We start from the raw sequence: 18,711 nt of genomic DNA, 5'->3' as shown, positions 1-18,711 counted from the left end.
TGTACCTGCGTCTTTAGAAGGATTTCCCTCTTGATGTGAAGAATGTTCTCATGTCATTTACAGAACTTGAAAACGTGATTGGTATTGTTCAGTAATTGAAAAAAAAAAAAAAAAAAAAAGTCTATCTCCAAACATGATGTCACATATGTGCCTTTGATTCAGACTTTGCCATGATCATCAAGGGTCTGTTATTGGTTGCCATGGAAAATAATTTGAAAACAGACACAAAACCGCCACTGGAGGTTTTTTTTTAGTTCCAGAAGATGGCAGTCACACACCATCATGGATACAAGCTGTCGTTAAACCCCGTAGAAGAAGAGGAAGACATCAAAGGAGTCTGAAAATAGAGAAAATCTCCTTTGACCATGAACTAAATCTTTAATAAAAGTGTGTTATGTTGCATTACTGCAATACTTCCATGCAACCTATGTCCTTATTTGCTTAAGAAGTGGAGTATGCAAAAACGGATAATGAAGGATAATAATAGTAAATGTACATGACAAACCTAAGATGAAATTTCAAATTTTACGACTATTCTTTAAAAAAATAAAAAATAGAGAGTCACCTTAAAACTTACACAGCTCATTACTTTCTTCCTTCAGCAATATGTCCCTTACAACAATGGGTCACCCAATAAATCGTGATATGTAGCAGCTCAATGGCTTTCCAACAATTGATTTTAAATAGTTCCCTCATGTTTACAATAAAATTTCACAAGGCTTGCAGGGATTGATGCTAAAGTTACGAAGGAATATACATCCATTCGTCTTTTTCCAATATTTCTTCTAGGTTTTCCTTCCATGCTCATTTCATGCAGGTTTTAGGTACAGGGGCAAGTGTCAGTTACCTTGTACAACTACCACTAGAAATACAATCTTGAACATGTTTCTCAACCCTTAATAGGTGACACGTGAAGATTTTTTTTTTTTTTTCATCCTCCAACTTCCAGCAATCTTCCAATGGGCAGCATCCAGCAGATTTGTGCTTGAGGCAACTCAACCTAGTTCAAACATGTTGCCCCAATATGCTTCTTCTGATTTTTAGAGGGAATTCTCCCACTTCAACAAGTGAGGCTGGGGCAGATGTTGGAAAAGCTCTGCAACAGATGCTTAGGGACTTAGCCTGCACCCTTTCTCATTTGCCAAGAATGGATTCAGCAGCTGCCACAAGCACAATACTCCCGTAGTCTAAGGTGGACCTCACCATTGCCTGGTAAATCATAAGCATGGTTTTACTCTCAACTCCTCAGTCACTTCCAGCAAGGCTTGAGGAATGTTATTCACCTTTTCCCTCCACCTCTTCCATGTCAATTATTCTCCTGTGCACACATCTAGGAATTTGAAGACTTTCTTTGACAGATCAACAATAATGAGTCTTAGTCATAGGTGCTGAAATCTTAAATCCCCACATATTAGCCCACTGGACCACTTGATCCAAGGCTTATTGTGTTTTCCTAAATAAATGCTCATCATTCTTTCCCACCAGATGGTACCACCATCTGCAAACAATGAAATGCCATAACACTGATGAAGATTTGAAAAATGTCACTGGACTGGTTTTTATGTCAGAGCAGTAACAATATGAATTTCTATCCAGTAAAATATCCATCCACCGCATCTACTGCTTTATCCTCCACCGGAGGGTCGCCGGTGGTGCTGTGCCCATCTCAGCTGACATAGGGTACACCCTGGACAGTTCAATAGTCCATCGCAGGGCCACATAGAGACAAACAACCATTCACTCACACTCCCACACCTACAGTCAATTTAGAGTGACCAATTCAACTGATCCCCAAATCTGCATGTTTTTGGACTGTTGGAGGAAGCCGGAGAACCCGAAGAAAACTCACATGAACACGGGGAGAACATGCAAACTCCATGCAGAAAGGCCCTTGCTCCAACCGGGGCTCTCCAGTAAAACATTATACCTGCAATGTCTGCATCATGAAGCTTAAATAAAGCTCCTTTCCGCCACCTGTGGTGATACACTGAAAACAACTACAATTACAGCTTCCCCACATTCTGGTCGAGGACCATTAGAGCCCATTTTATTTCTCACGCACTCGTTTTATACCACTTTATTCTCCACAGGAGGTCGCTGGTGCCATTCCCAGATGACATAGGGCATAAGGCAGTGTACACTGTGGACAGATTGCCCGTCCACATCAAGAGACAAACAACCATCTACTCTCACCTACGGTCAATTTAGAGTGTCCAATTTACCTTATCCCCAAATCTGCATGTTTTTGGACTGTGGGAGGAAATGAGAGAACCTGGAGAAAACCCCCCCACACACGGGGAGAACATACAAACTCCATGCAGAAAGAGTTCTACCTTGTTCTGAATGGGTCACAAACCCAAGTCTTCTTGCTGCAAATACATAAGTGCTCACCACTAAACCAACCGTGTGGCCCCATTATTGTTTTTTTTAACAATTCTAAAACCAATTTGATATTTAATTTCAAGTACTCACTAGTTCTATGAATCTATGAATACAATCTATGAGTAATCATTCTCTACATACCGTACATAAACAAATGTTAATACTATGGGTCAGTACAATAGAGGACAGGATGGGTCTCCCAATTTCCATTTTACTGGTTATTCTGCAGAAACAAAGAAAATCACTTATCACCGAAAGTCACAATTCATCATCACTGGATCAGCTGAGGAGCAAAAAACATGTTCAAGGTTAAATATACTTAACCTAGGTGAGAACATGCCAGCATGCTTATGAATATGTATTGCTCTGCTCCAATGATAATGATAAATTATTCAATGTGTCATCTCTATAAATCACTGTAATTACATCACTAGGAGTGTATGTTGTTTGGAATGCCAGATGTGAGATAAAATAAGCGTGTGTTTAACCTTGACTGCATCCCACTTTACATTAATTGTGTGTCTGTCTGTAAAAAAAGATTCTCAAACCTTCACCCAGCAGTGAATGGTTGATCTTATCCTACGAAAGAAGAGCAAACACAATAACATTGACCTCTGTATGTCACCTTTGTGACGGAGTTGCAGAGATATGTGTGATGATATGGACAGTGAGAATGGTGATGTTTGTGGAAGTAACTTAATGTGCATGTACTGTAACATTGGGTGTCTGAATGGAAAGGAATGTTTAGGAAAATTTTTATGAGAAGCTGATCCAAGTAAGCGATGGAAGTCTTGAGACGCATCAGTCAGAATGTGCCTTCATAATTGCCCATTTATCCATCCATTCACTGTGGCAACCACACCACTCCCCTCCAGCAGATATTGGGTCTGCCCTGAGGTCTCTTCCGAGTTGCCTGAAACATCTTAACTAGCTCATTATGATGCGAAGGAGCAGTGGCTCTCGTCCAAGCTCCCTCTGGATGTCTGAGCTCCTTAGCTTATGTCCACCTCAGTCTATCAAGTTATGGAGGGAAACAGCTGTGCTCCTGTGTTGCGCTCTACACTGGGGAAGTAAATTATAAGAAAGACAATGTCATTTTAAGCATTGTTCTAGTACTGGTCACACACTTGGTGTAGTGGTTAGCCCTCTTGCCTTTACAGCAAGAAAACCTGGTCAGAAACAAGGGCCTTTCTGCATGGAGTTTGCATATTCTTCCCGTGTGTATGGGTTTTTTTCTCTGGGTTCTCCAGTTTCCTGCCACTGTCCAAAGACATGCAGATTTTGGGATTAGGTCAATTGGACACTCTAAATTGACCATAGGTGTGTTGTGAGAGTGAATGGTTGTTTGTCTCTATGTGTTCCTGTGATGGACTGGCTATCTGTCCAGGGTGTACCCTGAATATGTCAGCTGAGATTGGCACAGCGACCCTCATGTGGAGGATAAAGCGGTAGAAGATGGATATTCTAGTACTGTCCTTATGACCTGTCTATGAAGCACTACGGTCCATAAATAAAATACATTTTTACATCACAGTACACTGGAGTCATTGATCCACTGCTGCCACACTGCTAGAAGTGGTTCAAATCCCTTGTTCAGGTAGGACCCAATCTTACCAAATGATGCCGCAGTAGACCAGCTGCTCCTGTGTCCCTGCATGGTAAAAACCTTGATATTCTTCATGGACTTTGGAGAGCGGAGTTAGAGTTTTACAAAGCAATACAAACATCCCTTTCCTTCTAAAAAATACTCCCTAAAACTGAAATACAATAATACACATACTCTTGGTTGAGGTACACTTTGGCTGGCGTAGATTAGTCTCCGCCAAGGAGGTTAGGTTATCACCGGAGTTTGTTTTTCTGTCTGTCGCTCTGTTACCAACGTAACTCGAGAAGTCACGGACGGATTTGGATGACTTTTACAGGAAATTTCGGCAATGGGACCAGGAACAAATTGTTAGTAACAAAATTTAAAGTGATTAAATTGTGGGCGTGATCCGTCGACGCTATGGTATTTTGTAGGCACTGAGCTGCCTTGGCGGAGGTCTGCGGCTAAAATCTGTGTCTCTGCTGGCGGCAGAGCATGCAGACTCTCATCTGAATCACAGAAACTCCACCATAAATAAGTTTGTCCCGCAGCACAATGCAGCACAGCCTCTACTCACCGAGCTTGCACTCTGCTCTGTCAGCAGAAATCCTTTCCCAGAAACTTCAACCCCAACTTTTAAGCTGAATATTAAATAAGTCTGTTTGTTTTGGTTGTGTGCTCCTTGTTTCAGGAAATGGGTGGAGCTAAACCCTGGCGTGAGATGCAGCACACCTGAGAAGGCTAAGTGTCATCTTGAGGTTTTGTTTTTGCCTTTACAAAAATGTGTAATTTTTATTTTTATTGTTTTTAAATTGTTCACAGTTGCACTCATTAAAGACCACTCATTGGAGAGAAAGATACAGAAAAGTTGATTGTGGGGTCAGTTAATGTTAGAGTAAAGGCAAAAAAAGGTTAAATTGTAATGGTTAAGGTTAGGCCAGCAGTAGTTATACATAGAAGTAAATCCCTGGAAATCAATGTTCAATCAACATATAAATGTCAACCTCATTCATGCTGTGTTGTGCTTCAGAACCTCAATCCATAGAAAAATCTATATACAATCAACTCTTCCACTCACACTGGAATATGGAGATATGTTGTGCACTCACGTTGCAACTTTCCTTAAACCACTTTACCACCAGGCAGCACAGGAGGCAGCCGTCAGGTTTCATTACAGCCTCAGTTTGTCAAATCATTTTGACTCTTACTACCGTTCACCCGCAGTTCATTTTTAAAACAACCACCATTTCCAAAAGAATAACAAAGAAGTTGCCTCTGCAGCTCTAAAGCTTCACATGTAGAAACTGTGCAATGCAAGATATTATCAAAAAGTATTTTACACAGCAGCGAGTGAGCAGATGTGAGCAGATGACAGCATTAAAACAGTAAGGATTTGCCAGGGAGATTTCTCTAAGAATGGAGAACTGTTGACATGGCGAGCAAGAATCTTTTTATTTTCTGCACTGAATTAAAAAAGGTTAGAAAAAAAAGCAAAAAACAAACAAACAAACAAACAAAAACACTCACATTATACACTCAAGTTTTTGCAGACATATTTTTCAGGGACATATTTTGGACACTGCCTAATGTATTTGAAGACAAACACCTGAAAAGAGCACTAGAAATTCATCAAATTCCTCCCATATATGAAAGAAATGTACAAAAAGATTCCCTCATTACCTTTACAAATGTTTCAACAAAATACAAAATATCTGCCGAGATGTAATGTCTGAATTCAATACTCAATGCATAAGATATTGAAATTGTGTGAACTCAAAATGACAAACACAAAAAGACTTAAACTCCAGAGGAGGAATGATGAGAAAATATTTGATTAATCCAAGGTCGCTTGTTGTCACATTCACATCAAATAGTCATACAAACAAAACAAAAAAGATTCAAAGGCAGTTCAGGATGGCAATTCCATATCTACAAAATCTGCATTTTAACATCCTAGCTATGTACACTGTACAGAGATTTAAACATACACCTTTTACAAAGAAAGAAAAGAATGCTGATATCTGAGTAAATCAGATAGATATACAGTATAATACAATACAGTGATGACGTGAAGCAGGCGGATGTGCTCTCTGTACTCAAGGCCCTATGGAAAGTCAGCCATTAGTGTCCTTGATAAAGGTTTGATTTGTGTCTGCAGACGAGGTGAAGATGTGACACGGTTACAAAAAACACTGGAATGCAAAATCAGTAATAATCAGTCAGTGTATCTGCTTCACATGTACTTGAAATGTTGACTCAAACAAGGAGCGGACAAAGAGATGAATGATGGGTGTAGACTTGGAGGTTAAAAGGTACAGTCACGCATACACAAATGCAAGGGATGATGTTTCTTATGAAGCTGAATACTCTCACACTCACTCACTGGCCACTTCTATAGGTATTGCATGTACCTAATAAATTGTAGAACATCTGCTTCAAGAGTTGATGTGTTGTGTTGTTGAGTAATGGTCTTCTGAATAGCTTGATAGTAACTCATGCTTATTTGAGTGCGACTATTACCTTTTTATCTTCTAACTCATCTGGTCATTCTCCTCTGACCTTGTGCGTGAAAATCCCAGTGGATCAGCATTTTCTCAAATACTCACACCAGACTGTCTGGCACGAGCAACGTTTAAAGTCACTCAAATCGCCCTTTCTTCTCCATTCTGATGCTCAGTTTGCACTCCTGCATTCATTAAGTTGCTGCCATGTGGTTGGCTAATTTAGATAACACGCAAGCAGGTGCACCTCGAGGCTGAATGTGGCTATGTAATGCATACTAAAATCACTTGTTTGATCTGTAATCAGTCTGAGGTTGAGGCTGACATCAGTGCCAGCCAGACAGCCTCTCTTTTGTGGGGAAGTTTAGTATTTTTTATGCCTGACATCTGGTTTGACACAGCTAATATCAGCCAAGCACTTGGCTGATTGAGGCTACAATTTTTCTGGTCAAAGTTGAACTCTACACGGAAATGTAGTGGATTATTACTTTCCTTCTCCGTTTGACTGATTGGAAGGGATCAGGAAGCGGTTTCTTCCTTCCAAATTGCGTATGTGTGACTGGGTTTATAAAACCTCATGATTAACCAAAAAGTGCAACACAGATTCTCAAAACAATATAACTGAAGCTAAGAGAAGGCTGTGGTTCCTATTTTTGTTTAGGATTTCTGTCACAACAGCCAATTTTTTTTTTCTGAAGGTAAACAGATTTCTCACAACCATGTCTTAAATATGTAATTATCACCACATAACACATTGATATTGAGATTATTCAGACCCTACATTTGACAATATAAAAATACTCCATTACAATAATGAAGTCCAGAAAATTAAGCAGTGTTACTGCTTACTGTTGTTATTTCAGGCAGTGCGCTGTAGTTACTTTATTTAGCTTTTATTTCATATGAACTGTCTCTTAGAAGCCTTTCGGATTGATATTACAATTAAATAATGATCCTTGTCTTTCAAAGGCATATAAAGACACTGTGTTTTATCTGGAGATAAGTTTGATGTGTGATCTTGATACAGTAGGCCTAAAATACACCAGGAATTCCATTAGCTTTTGGCTTCCACACAACACAAAGAGGGAGATATGAAAGATCAATGACACGCAGAACATTCTGTACTAATGAGGGTGAATCAGTGAAATGTCACGTCTCAATGGGAGACTTAATACTTCTGGAAAAAAGAGGCAAGCACATTCCACATCAAAACTAAGAAATGGCTTTTTGAAATGTGGCCGGAAACATTATTTCATACTTTTTCACCTGTAAGGTCATACTATTTTACAAAGTCTGTACAAGCTTGGAGCGCTACAAAATTTACAAATCCAAGAAGGAAAAAGAGGAAAATTGGGTTTTTTCTTTTTAAAAAGAATTGGTCTGATGGGCATCTGTGAGGGAGCGGGCAACTAAACAATCTTTTCACATTCCTGATTTTCCTTTCTTAACTTTCAGTTCTTCTCTACCACCTCTGTACATGTCTCTCTCTGTTGGATTTATCCTTCTTACTGACATTCTCTATACCATTCTTTTCACATCACAAATGACTCCCTATTGGAACAGGACAGTTCCGCACTGTGGAGACAGGACTAATTACACTAAATCTGTTGTATTTGGTACTGTAAAACAAAGACATTGTGATTAAAAGGTCATTCTGACGATAATATGTGTTTGTAGCAGAACCTATTGTTCTTGACAAAGCATCCGTCTGTGCTTCTCCTGACAACTGCAATACTTGTATGTCCTAGACCCCATATCATCCCTGGAGTGATCAGTCAGTCACACCTCAGTCTGTTGCTGAGACTCCGTGGTGATGGTCACCCCGCGACGAAGCTCGTCCATACTGTCGAAATCGCTGCCATGTTCAGAATCTTCCATCCCACCAGGCACCGACATGTCTGAGGCCGATGATGCACCAACAGACAGTCGCATGTTTAGGGACACAGAGTCATCGGTGTCCCCATTTCCTGGCGTTACGCCACAAGTGCCAAAGTCCCCTTGTGGCACCTCCCCAAGAGGCAGCTGATGGGGAGGCAGATATTGGCTGGGATGGAAGTGTGGCCTGGAATGCTGACGCCCAGTGCTCCCAGAGCTCAGAGTACTCTCCTTGGAGACTGGTGGATTGGTGGGTAGCGGAGTGTAGGGCTCTGGATAGTCCTCACCCACGGGTAGCGGAGGTGGTAGCTGGTCTTGGCTCATGAACTCTTCTTCATGGGGAGGAGGGTAGTCACTATCAATGTCAAATCCCCCCAGGTAGTAGTCAGACTCCAGTTCACGGGTGCTTCCTCCAAGACGGCGGGCTGAGCCTGGTACCTCACTGCCAGGAGCGGCCTCATAGCCTGGTGCCTCCTCAATGTCTGACAGCCTGGTGCTAGGCATCCAGTCTGATGTGTCCCAGTGATATGCTGCACATTAGAAGGGGAGATGGTAAGTAGCAGTCAACAATAAGAAAAACAGCCTCCCACTTGGCTGAGCCAACAAAGGGTCTCCACAATGAAGTGCTGCACAGTGACATGCCTTTAGTATGCACCAGGCAAAGAGTGTTCAATAACATCAACAATACACAGAGGTGTTGAAGGTCAACTACATGACATGGCACAACCTGTTCAGAAAACATGTTAGGTCTTTGGAGGGGATGTTACATGCACAAGAGCAGTCTTTGAGGGTTGGGGTCACAGGAGTCACAGCATGCTGAAATCATTGTAAAAAAACCAAAAAAAACTGCAGCCACGTTGAAGGATTGAACAGCAACATTTGATTCTGGATGTTGGAGGGATACTCCAAACAGATGGGAAATTGTCCTTTTGGACAGCCAAGCAAAGTGATATAAAACAACTACGTTATACGCTGGTAGTGGGCTTCTGGCTCAAATGCCCTGTTAACATTTGAACAACGAGTTAGTGGTTGGTCATTTTTACATTTTTCCTGAGAAGGGACTTACTGTGGTCGGAAGAGATCTCTATTCTCTATCAGTCAGTGGTTATGTAGGATGGTTGGGATTGGACGTACAAATTCCATGTGCATGATACTGTTTTTGTTTTAAACCATTATAACTTCACTCTAACTTCATGTGAGGGATTTTCATTACCTGATTACAAAACAGAGAATAGACATTCTTTTGGTTTCTAAGCTATAAAGGCTTGATGGGAATGCCAGATCATCTATAAGTCACAGGGGGCAACTACCTCTAATGCTGTAATGTCTGAATTTACTACCCGCACTGTATCTACGCTACATAAAACAGTCAGTTGAATATGCCTGGAAGCCAGTATTTCAATTTCAGTCCATTTGGTGCAAAGCATTTACGAGATGACCAATAAAACGTAACCTTGCAAGTTGATGATGACTGGCCCAATGCAGTGAGACATGCTGGGTGGCCATTTTAACTCGACAATTCAGCAGAGTTAATGTGCTGATTGAGCACATTATGTCTTGAAATGACATTAGACTCATTCAGGATATGCTAGATTGTTAAGTACTGATCACTGGAGCCAACAGTGTGCTGACAAATTAATGAATGATGATTCTCACCGCAAAGGTTTTGGCTGACCAAGAGGACAATCTACCAAGAACCCTGTAGAATCATGTAACTGAGGGCAGGTTTCATACAAAGCACATGGTGAGTGGAGTTAAAACCAAAACAAAAAATGTCAGATCAAAGTAAACAGACATCCATGCATCAAAGCAGAACGCAAACCATCTGGAAACAGAGGCTGTGAAAACCTCGTCAAGCAACAAATGGGTATGGGACCATCACAAGCCTGGATTACATATTTCCAAGGATCGTGATGGGAAGCGGTACGGTGAAAAAGTGGAAAGCAAAGGTGGCAAAAAGGCAGAGAGAGTGGGGCCGGGGGGGGGAGATAGATTGGCCTGCTAAGTCAAGCATTCAGCATAATGAGAAATGGGTGGTTGGTGAGGGGGGGAAATCACACACACACACGCACATTTATCAGGCAAGCAGATGATATATCAATGAAAAAGAATGAAAATGTGAAACCACAGCTGGGTTTACATGGATGTAGAAAGGCACAGGGAGTAGACAAAATCATTTTAGTCACAAACGTGTTTGATTTTCACACAGACGCTGTCTGCTGTGATTGTGTGACTACGGGCTTTGACAGAAGGTTGAAAAAACTACCTCTGTGTCCATCTGCTTCTGTTTGCATGTTGCCGTTGATAAAGGTGTAGCTAATTTATTGCAGCCTACATCATTCACGTCCATGTTCAGTATAGACTGCTGTCTTCTTCCCTGCTGTTTGATGATGATGCATTACAACATGTCTTACCACTACTATATAAGGAATACAATACACCTTGCTTTTCTCTCTCCTTCCCGTAGAAAAGTGGTAACATCATCCTGCATAGCCACTGACTGTATTGATTTTACTATTGAAATTAAGTGTGAATGCCACGTTACACTTCGTGTCCCTAGGACTTGACTGCATCACACTCTCAAATGCCAGAGACAAAAAAGACTCTTTGGTGTTTGGTGTATTTTACAGCAGCTCTGCTCATACAGGTTAGTTTGAGTAATAAGTGCTGATTATTTGTCAGTCATCATAAGATAAGTCTGCTAATCATGACTTTAAAGGACATCGATATACATGAGCTGCAGAGAGGCTCCTGCTTCTGACTGACATAAATCCTAATACGAGCCCTAAAATAAACCTTGTCAGCAGTGTTTAACATGTAAACCTTGCCACTGCACATTTCAATTTATTTTCATTGAATAATTTCTATTTTGTCTACTCGCTGCAGATAGAAAGAAGGATAGATGGATAGGGGAGGGGTGGGCTTAGAGGAGGAGGGGCTGGTAGTCACCTCTGTTGTAGGTTTGACCTTGGTCCATGACAGACACTGTCAGATGGAAGAAAATAACACAGAAGCCTTTAGCATTGGCATTGTGAGTGTGTCTAAGGTCTCAGGATAGAAGAAGATTCAAAGTGTAAAGGCAGTGGTGTCTTTTAATTATATTTGTAATGATACTCGTGGAAAAATTCTAAATTTTACAACAACTATTGCATGAGGATCGTAACAGGATTGCTGGTCTGACCCTGCTTCTTTACGAAGTTCACACGACACGGCTCTCAGAGATCTTGTGTGTTTCATGATGTCGTCTTGTCTGGATTTTTTAACAGACGCTATGGGGGTTTCCATCAGAACCCCCATAGCAACAACCTGAATGCTTAGTTCAGAGGACCAACTCCGAATATTCGTTTTAAAGCAGTTGATGGAAACACTCATTAATATGTATTTTCTTTTAACCAAATTACTTTTTGTGATATATATTATATGTTGATGAAAACCTAACCTAAAAACAATTTTTGCATTCAAACTAAAACAATAATATTTCAGCATGAGGAGCCCGGATTAAAGTCTCATTACAAAAACATAGTGTCGCAAAAACAACCACGACAGCTGTGATTTCAGCTGCTGTCACCTGCCCTGATCTCTGATCAATTTCCCGCAGGGTTAAAAATGAAATTAAGTTCTGCAACATATTGGGAAAGCATTAGTGGGACTCTATATTAACTACCCTCGATTGGTACTAGAGAATTGGGCGGAATAATGTGTCATGTGAACTAACCCAAGAACTGAGAGTTGCTGATGATGACCTGATCCACCATGTAACACAAAGAGCCAACAGCTTCCAGGTTTTCATATCCAACCAAATAAATACACTTACTCACTGACAGAAGCCTGATTTATAGTCTGTCACTTGACACGTTTGATAATTGTTGCTCAAGTCCTAGTATTATCCTGACCAGTGACCAGTACAGTCACCTTGTTTGTCTTTATGCACATGCTACTTCTTCTTCTTCTTCATCTTCTTTGATGATGGACGGATTTGGTGTGAAGTTGTTGATATAAGTGGGTTAGCAGAGAGTTTGAATTTAATTGTATTGAGAGGACTGTACGTGTTTTTAACCAAACAAGAAAGCAACAGGGAGAATATGTTTTTGGTCGCATCAGTTACATGCATGACACGTTTTTTCTGTCTATTTTCTGTTGCTTTACCATTTTAAAAGTGACGCATGACGGAGTATAAATCAGGTTTGACACTCCTCAAGAAAAGCAGAAGGTAGGAACTCAGTTGGTTGATCAGATGATCAGTTGGCGACCTTGAGTGTCGCCTTCAAATATAATGCATTATTGTTATTATTATTATTATTATTATTATTAGTATTATTATTATTATTATTATTATTAATAATAATAATGAAACTTGCAAGCAGTTAGCCGTTTGTGGAACACTGATGGCCATTAATTCTGTATCAAATAATATTCTGAAATTTGAGATAAAATTGAATACAAGCTAAAAAGGAATTGGTTGGATAGACTCACTGACTGAATGTGTGAGCAAGGAGATATCAAGTTAAATTCTGAGTTGATCTCTGTATTTTTCCACACCCTTAGTTTGTATATTGTATATTGTGTAGTATAACTGAAGACACCTCTTACAGAAGAGATTCTGCAATGACAAGAACTGAGACAAGAGAAGAGTGGAAGAGTAAGAGGAGGATAGACACAAAGGGGATGAGACGTGGTACCTTCACTTTCGATTGTGTCGACTGCATCATTGACCAGTCGAATGACGGTCACTATGGAGGCTTGTGGAAGGAAGAAAGGAGGAGATAAGTTTTGAAATACAGTCATTCAAAGTGAAAACTGCTTATCACGGTGTTGTCAGGTTTGTACCCTCACACCTGTGGCATAGCTTATGGCCGACACTCCTGTCTGTGGAGAGGATTGTGTGGTCTGCCACTGACACAGTCAAGATTTTGATGTTTGGGGCAATTTACACACAGTACTGTAAATATACAGTGTATGGAGGTAGTACTAACTACTACACAAAGACAACTAACAAATTCAAAGGAAGCCACATGACAACAAAACAATAATAAAACAGCCAAAAGCACTGGAACATAATCTGCTGCGTTCACACACTTTTTCCATCTCATGACAACAGTCAGACTCCAGCAAGCACAGGAATGACAATGGCTGAGGCATAATTCACATATTGATGATTGGGGGGAAAAAAAATGACATTTCTGAATGATGATCATTCTGAAAAGTAAAACTGTGAATCAAAATGGTTTGCAAATAAAGTGAGAACAACACAACACAATGCAATGGAAATGAAAGACAAAATCAAAATACACAGGTCCAGCACAAAGTCCACGACCACCAACATCACACTGTGAAGCTGCCAAATCCCCGCAGCCTCTTTGAGATGCGGACAATGATGCTGCTGTGGAATTACTAGGAGGAACAAATGTACAGTTGTGAGAAAAAGTTCGGGTCCAGTCAGGAAACCATGGCAGTGAGACAGAGAAGTAGCTATTTAGATATTTGATTTTTGCCTCACACTCCAGAGCATCTATTGCATTTTCATATTATTTAATTTTTTTAGATTTAATTTTTTTAAAGCCCATAGCACAGGTTCACGTCAACTTTTACTAGATGAATGCCACCAAACGTGTTTAATATTCTCACATTCCCTTAAATTCAATTCATTCAAATTTCAAAAAATTCAAAAAGAAATATATATCTACGGACATTTTGAGGCTTAGGTGTTACCGGGTTATCTAATGATGAGCCTGTAATTCAGGAAGCTACAATGGCCTTTACATACGACACAGAATGTAGTTCAGAATGTAGTTTTCAAGCATCAAAATTCATCAAAATGCAAAACACACGTTCTGACTGCTGTAGAAACATGGCTGCACAAGATGTGACCTCCATAAAGTGAGGCCCCTTCCTAAACGCAAAAGGCTTATTCTAAGGCTATGAAACCCAAACATTATTTTGTTATTATTTTAAAGCAATTGCTCATTTTCAATTTCTTCCATTAAACGACCGTAAATATTACATACTAGTTCTTTAAAAGACTGGTGAGCTTTCAACATAAGAACTGAGGCAACTGTTCTTGTGCATATGTAGAGATGCAAATAAATATTCAACTATTTGATTATTCTTTTGATTATAAGTGACTATTCATCAATGTATTTAAAAGGTAGATTATTAAGAGACATGTGATTCTGTCCCTTTATCCTCCCAGTCGTGATTCTTGCTCTGAGTGCTCCAGGATACTTGGACACACCAGGATGTGACCACACAAACAGTAGCTCTTCAGAGCTGCAGCCTTTGCAGGGCAGAGTAGTAGATAATAATAACTGGCCAAACTTTTTCTCACAAATGTATGAAACAAGCAAGCATGAGCCGCCACAGTAATTTGTCACATGTATATTGATGAGCACAACCATCATACAGAAGACAGAGACACCCTGTGTACACGAACAATAAACACACAAACGCAGCACCTTAAAACACCCTATAGGTACATGAACTGAAACACAGCACAACTCCAATAATGTGAGGTTTCTGAACCTCTCTTCCTTCCTGCGTCTTACCGTTGTCATCGCAGGAGTCGGACTGGAATGAGCTCAGTGACTGGACCTCAGAGTTACTGCCTTTGTTGCTGCCTGAGAAGCATGTGACTTCCTCTGCCATGTCAACCATCTTACCTGTGGGGAGAGAGAGAGAGAAAGCAGGTGGTCAGGTTATATATAACTGTGCATGAGAATTTCAACCTCACATGTTACAGTCAGGTCACCATCTCTACTACAGCTCTTGAGTTATGATTTTCAATTGATGGTTCATGGTTTTTGAAGTGGGGTTGTATGACCTTTACCTAGCCGGTGTCTTACTAACAGGTGACGGCGCTCTGTGTGCTCACCGTGTTGAGAAATAGCCGCGGCGAATCGAGAGTGAGCTCAGCTCCTGCTGCCTCCAACAGTAAGAACTGGGCCACAGTGAATAATGTGATAAGCGCCTCCTGCATCGTGGAAAGTCTTGCTTTTCATTGAGGCACCTATGTTATTAGATTAGAGAGGCCTGCTGCTCTGCTCTGCTCTTCTTCACAATACAGCTCTTACCTATTTTCTCCGCATGGTGCACACGGTTTACAATTAAAGAGACAGTGAAAATTATCTTTCGCCGCAGTTACAATGGACCTCATTCATAAACAGTGCATGTACATAAATCTGTACGAATTTAAAACTTCCTCAGACCAGGAGTACCTTAGGAAATGTAAATACACACCCTTTTATCAAAACCTCGGTTATATTAATACTCCATTTAGTTTTTTAAAAAGACTTAAATAAATAATCTGATGCCCTTTCATCATCATCATAAATTACTGTCTTCAAGTAAACCAGTTCTGTTTATTCTGGCCTGATGAAGTTCAGCCTCTTTAATTAACTTTTGCCAGCAGCAAACACAGCTGCTATTTTCATGTTTTATTCTGATTGAATTGTACTTGCTAATAAGTATTTGCAAACTAGTTTCTTTACTTGCGCCGCCATCCAAACCAATGGGGTCCCAGCATGTTCACTGCACCAGCAAATGTATTTTTCTTTTCTTCTTTAAACATGATCACACCAGCGAGTGGAAATGTAAGGCTTATTCCAAATTGTGTGAAGTCAATGCACAACAGGTTTACAGGTCTAAACTGGTACTAGAAACTTCACACACTCACCGTCATCACTGTCCCATGGGCTTTTGTGTATGGAGTCACAGTCTGAGCGACAGGGAGACACTGGCGGCAGGTTCGGGGCCACACTGCACACCACCACCCCTCTTCTCATGGTTCCTGACAGAATTCTTGGTGACTCTGGGTGAAAGGTGCTCATCTCTGTGTGCTCCACGCCACGCCCATCCACCATCTTCTCCAGCGTGGAGCGTGGGTCTCCTTGGAAACACGGCGTGTAAGCCATAGGCCTCACGGGGACCTGCGGTGGCCCCATCATCCCACCGCTTCCCATCACAGGCTCTGAGTACAGGTTGATCGGGTCTCCGGGTGAACAGTGGAGGGTCTTAAACTGAACACCATTGGCTTTGTTGAGGAGCGCCGCCGTAGCCGGGTCCTGCACCAGAGACAAGTTGTTTCGAGAGTAGTTCTTCTGGAAAACCTTCTTGCGGAACGCGATGAAGAGGATGATGAGGGTGATGATAACAAAGAGCACCACAGCGATGCCGATCAGCTCCTCTTTACCGACGACAGCGTGACCCGCCTGCATGTTGGGGACAACAACAGGGCGCAGGCTGCAGCGCTGGCCCACGAAGCCTGCTGTGCAGTTACAGTAGAAGGAACCGTGAGTGTTGACGCAGACGCCGCCGTTCTCACACTCGCCCTCTGGATTGTTGCGGTCACATTCATTTACATCTTCTTCACAGCTGTAGGAAGCAATGATGGGGAAAAACATAAAACAAGAGAAGAGAATATTTGTAAGGTGACACCACTACAGTGTTTGTAGTGCTGTTCCGATTCACCCGAAAAAGCGAATTTCCAGAGATAAATTTGTTATTCAATCAGACAGTGGATCTGAGAGGAGGACATTGGGTTTGAAAAAAATAAATATAATTGACAAAAAGTCATCAAATTCACTTCCTTCAAAGAAAATAAAAGCCCTACGCCTACTTACTGTGCTTCAGTCAAAGTTTTATGAGTAAAAGATTTGAAGAAATCAAATAAATAAATAAAAAATGGTCAAATTGAATCCGACTCTGTAATAGAATGTGAAATACACAAACACAGCAGCATCATAACGATTTTAAGCCATGCTCTCGACTGTCTGCATTGTCTTGTGATCCATTACTGACACCTTGTGGTCATGAGTGAACGTTGCAATTAATAAAATCTTCATAATCATCAATTTGGGGTCTTTTTCAATTTGACATGAAAACACATTTTCTGACCTAAATATACTAATTTTTCTTTTGAAATCAGATTTGAAGCATTATTAAAGGCAGAGTGTGTAATCCTATTTGGAGAGTTGAGGACCAACTCCTTTGAAAGAACTCAACAATCTGTAATCCCAGTTTAGGTAATGACTTACCAAGTGTATATCTTGCATTCAATTGGACCTAATAGTTTTCAGACATTAACTGTGGAAAAGGAAAATGTAAGGGTCCACTGCATTTGCAACAGCAGGAGCATGTTCAGGCGAGGGGTGGAGCCTGGCTAGAGCACGCAGAATGTGGGATGTGCAAAAACATTTCCTGCTTCATTCTCACATGGGCACACTAGGGTATATTATTTGGAAATTTTGTGAGGTGACCTGGCAAGAAACATTCTGGAAAATGTCCTGAACAACTTTAGTGGACGTTGGCTTTCTCACATAGAGGCCATCTGGACAGAGGGAGACTGTCTGGACATCAGTACATCTCTGAATGCAGATTTACTCTGTATGCTTCATTAGCTGCTTGGAATTTTGGAGTGAGCATCCAACAAATCCTGAGAATCATTTGCAGAAACATGTTGCTGTATGGTTTACAAAATAATATATATACATACATATATGTATATACTTTGGAACCAACTGTTGCTTCTGTGAAATTATAAAGTTCTATATACACAAGCCACAGATCTTTTTGACTGTTTGAGAGGAATTATTCTGTTTTCCATCACCTCTGTTGTGTTGGGCAGGATATTTACAGTATGCTATGAAATAAACAAAGACCATCTGCATAAAGAGGTACCACTGGTGTTATAAAACAAAATGTATTTCTAAAATGTTGGTAAATGTGGGTTTTAAGATCTTTTTTACTTTTTTTTGTGTCTATGCAAGGGAACTCACTTCAAACCCTTGAATCCTCTCCTGCAACTGCAGAGGAAAGCGTTGCCGATGGCCTTACACACGCCACCGTTGTGACAGGGGTTGGGAACACACGCTGTTATCTCCAGCTCACATCGCGCTCCGGTGAACTGTGGGTTGCAGCTGCATGAGAATCCTGTCAGACAGAGACGAGCGAGGCTTCATTAAATATTAAGAGGCATCAGTGCAACTGTATACAATGCTGTTTGTCGAAAATACAAATCACACCTCTGGGAAATCATCTATATAATGTAATTAAGACGCCCACGCGCAATGCATGCACGCTCACACCAACGCATACAAGGAAATGGCTCTGGCATGCAAACTGAAAGTTGGAGACTACAATACAGTCTAAACAACAACAACTTTTGACAGCAGTTCACATGATGCTTTGCTCAAGGCAGAGGAAAATGAGGAACATATAGCACTTGGGAAGATTTTAGCAGCCTGCTGTCAGGCTACAGCAAACACACAGATTTGCAGTGTTCTCACACAGTAGCTGCTACATTCACTTGACTCCCTCAGCCACTTCAATAGCCCACTTCAATAATTCCTTACCTGCCTGAGACCTGGGCTGCGG

The 18,711-nt window shown here is 40.9% G+C and overlaps 1 protein-coding gene across 1 annotated transcript in view; it reads right to left on the bottom strand.

Annotated features, from left to right (window-relative positions):
• Nucleotides 1–8,247: 8,247 nt before the first annotated feature.
• The window catches only part of fat3a (FAT atypical cadherin 3a), a gene marked incomplete at both ends in the record, with an annotated part of 96,727 nt that continues 86,263 nt past the window's right edge, over nucleotides 8,248–18,711 (bottom strand). The window contains 6 exons of the mRNA XM_083887331.1: nucleotides 8,248–8,873; nucleotides 11,293–11,328; nucleotides 13,023–13,082; nucleotides 14,886–14,999; nucleotides 16,013–16,710; nucleotides 18,114–18,267. Coding sequence (XP_083743457.1) covers nucleotides 8,248–8,873; nucleotides 11,293–11,328; nucleotides 13,023–13,082; nucleotides 14,886–14,999; nucleotides 16,013–16,710; nucleotides 18,114–18,267 — 1,688 coding nt within the window. The remainder of the gene's footprint in view (nucleotides 8,874–11,292; nucleotides 11,329–13,022; nucleotides 13,083–14,885; nucleotides 15,000–16,012; nucleotides 16,711–18,113; nucleotides 18,268–18,711) is intronic.

Source organism: Microchirus variegatus (assembly GCF_963457635.1).
Source record: "Microchirus variegatus genome assembly, chromosome: 3".
Taxonomy (NCBI): domain Eukaryota; kingdom Metazoa; phylum Chordata; class Actinopteri; order Pleuronectiformes; family Soleidae; genus Microchirus; species Microchirus variegatus.
Note: the sequence above shows the minus strand (reverse complement) of the source record. Positions and strands in the feature narration are given on the sequence as shown.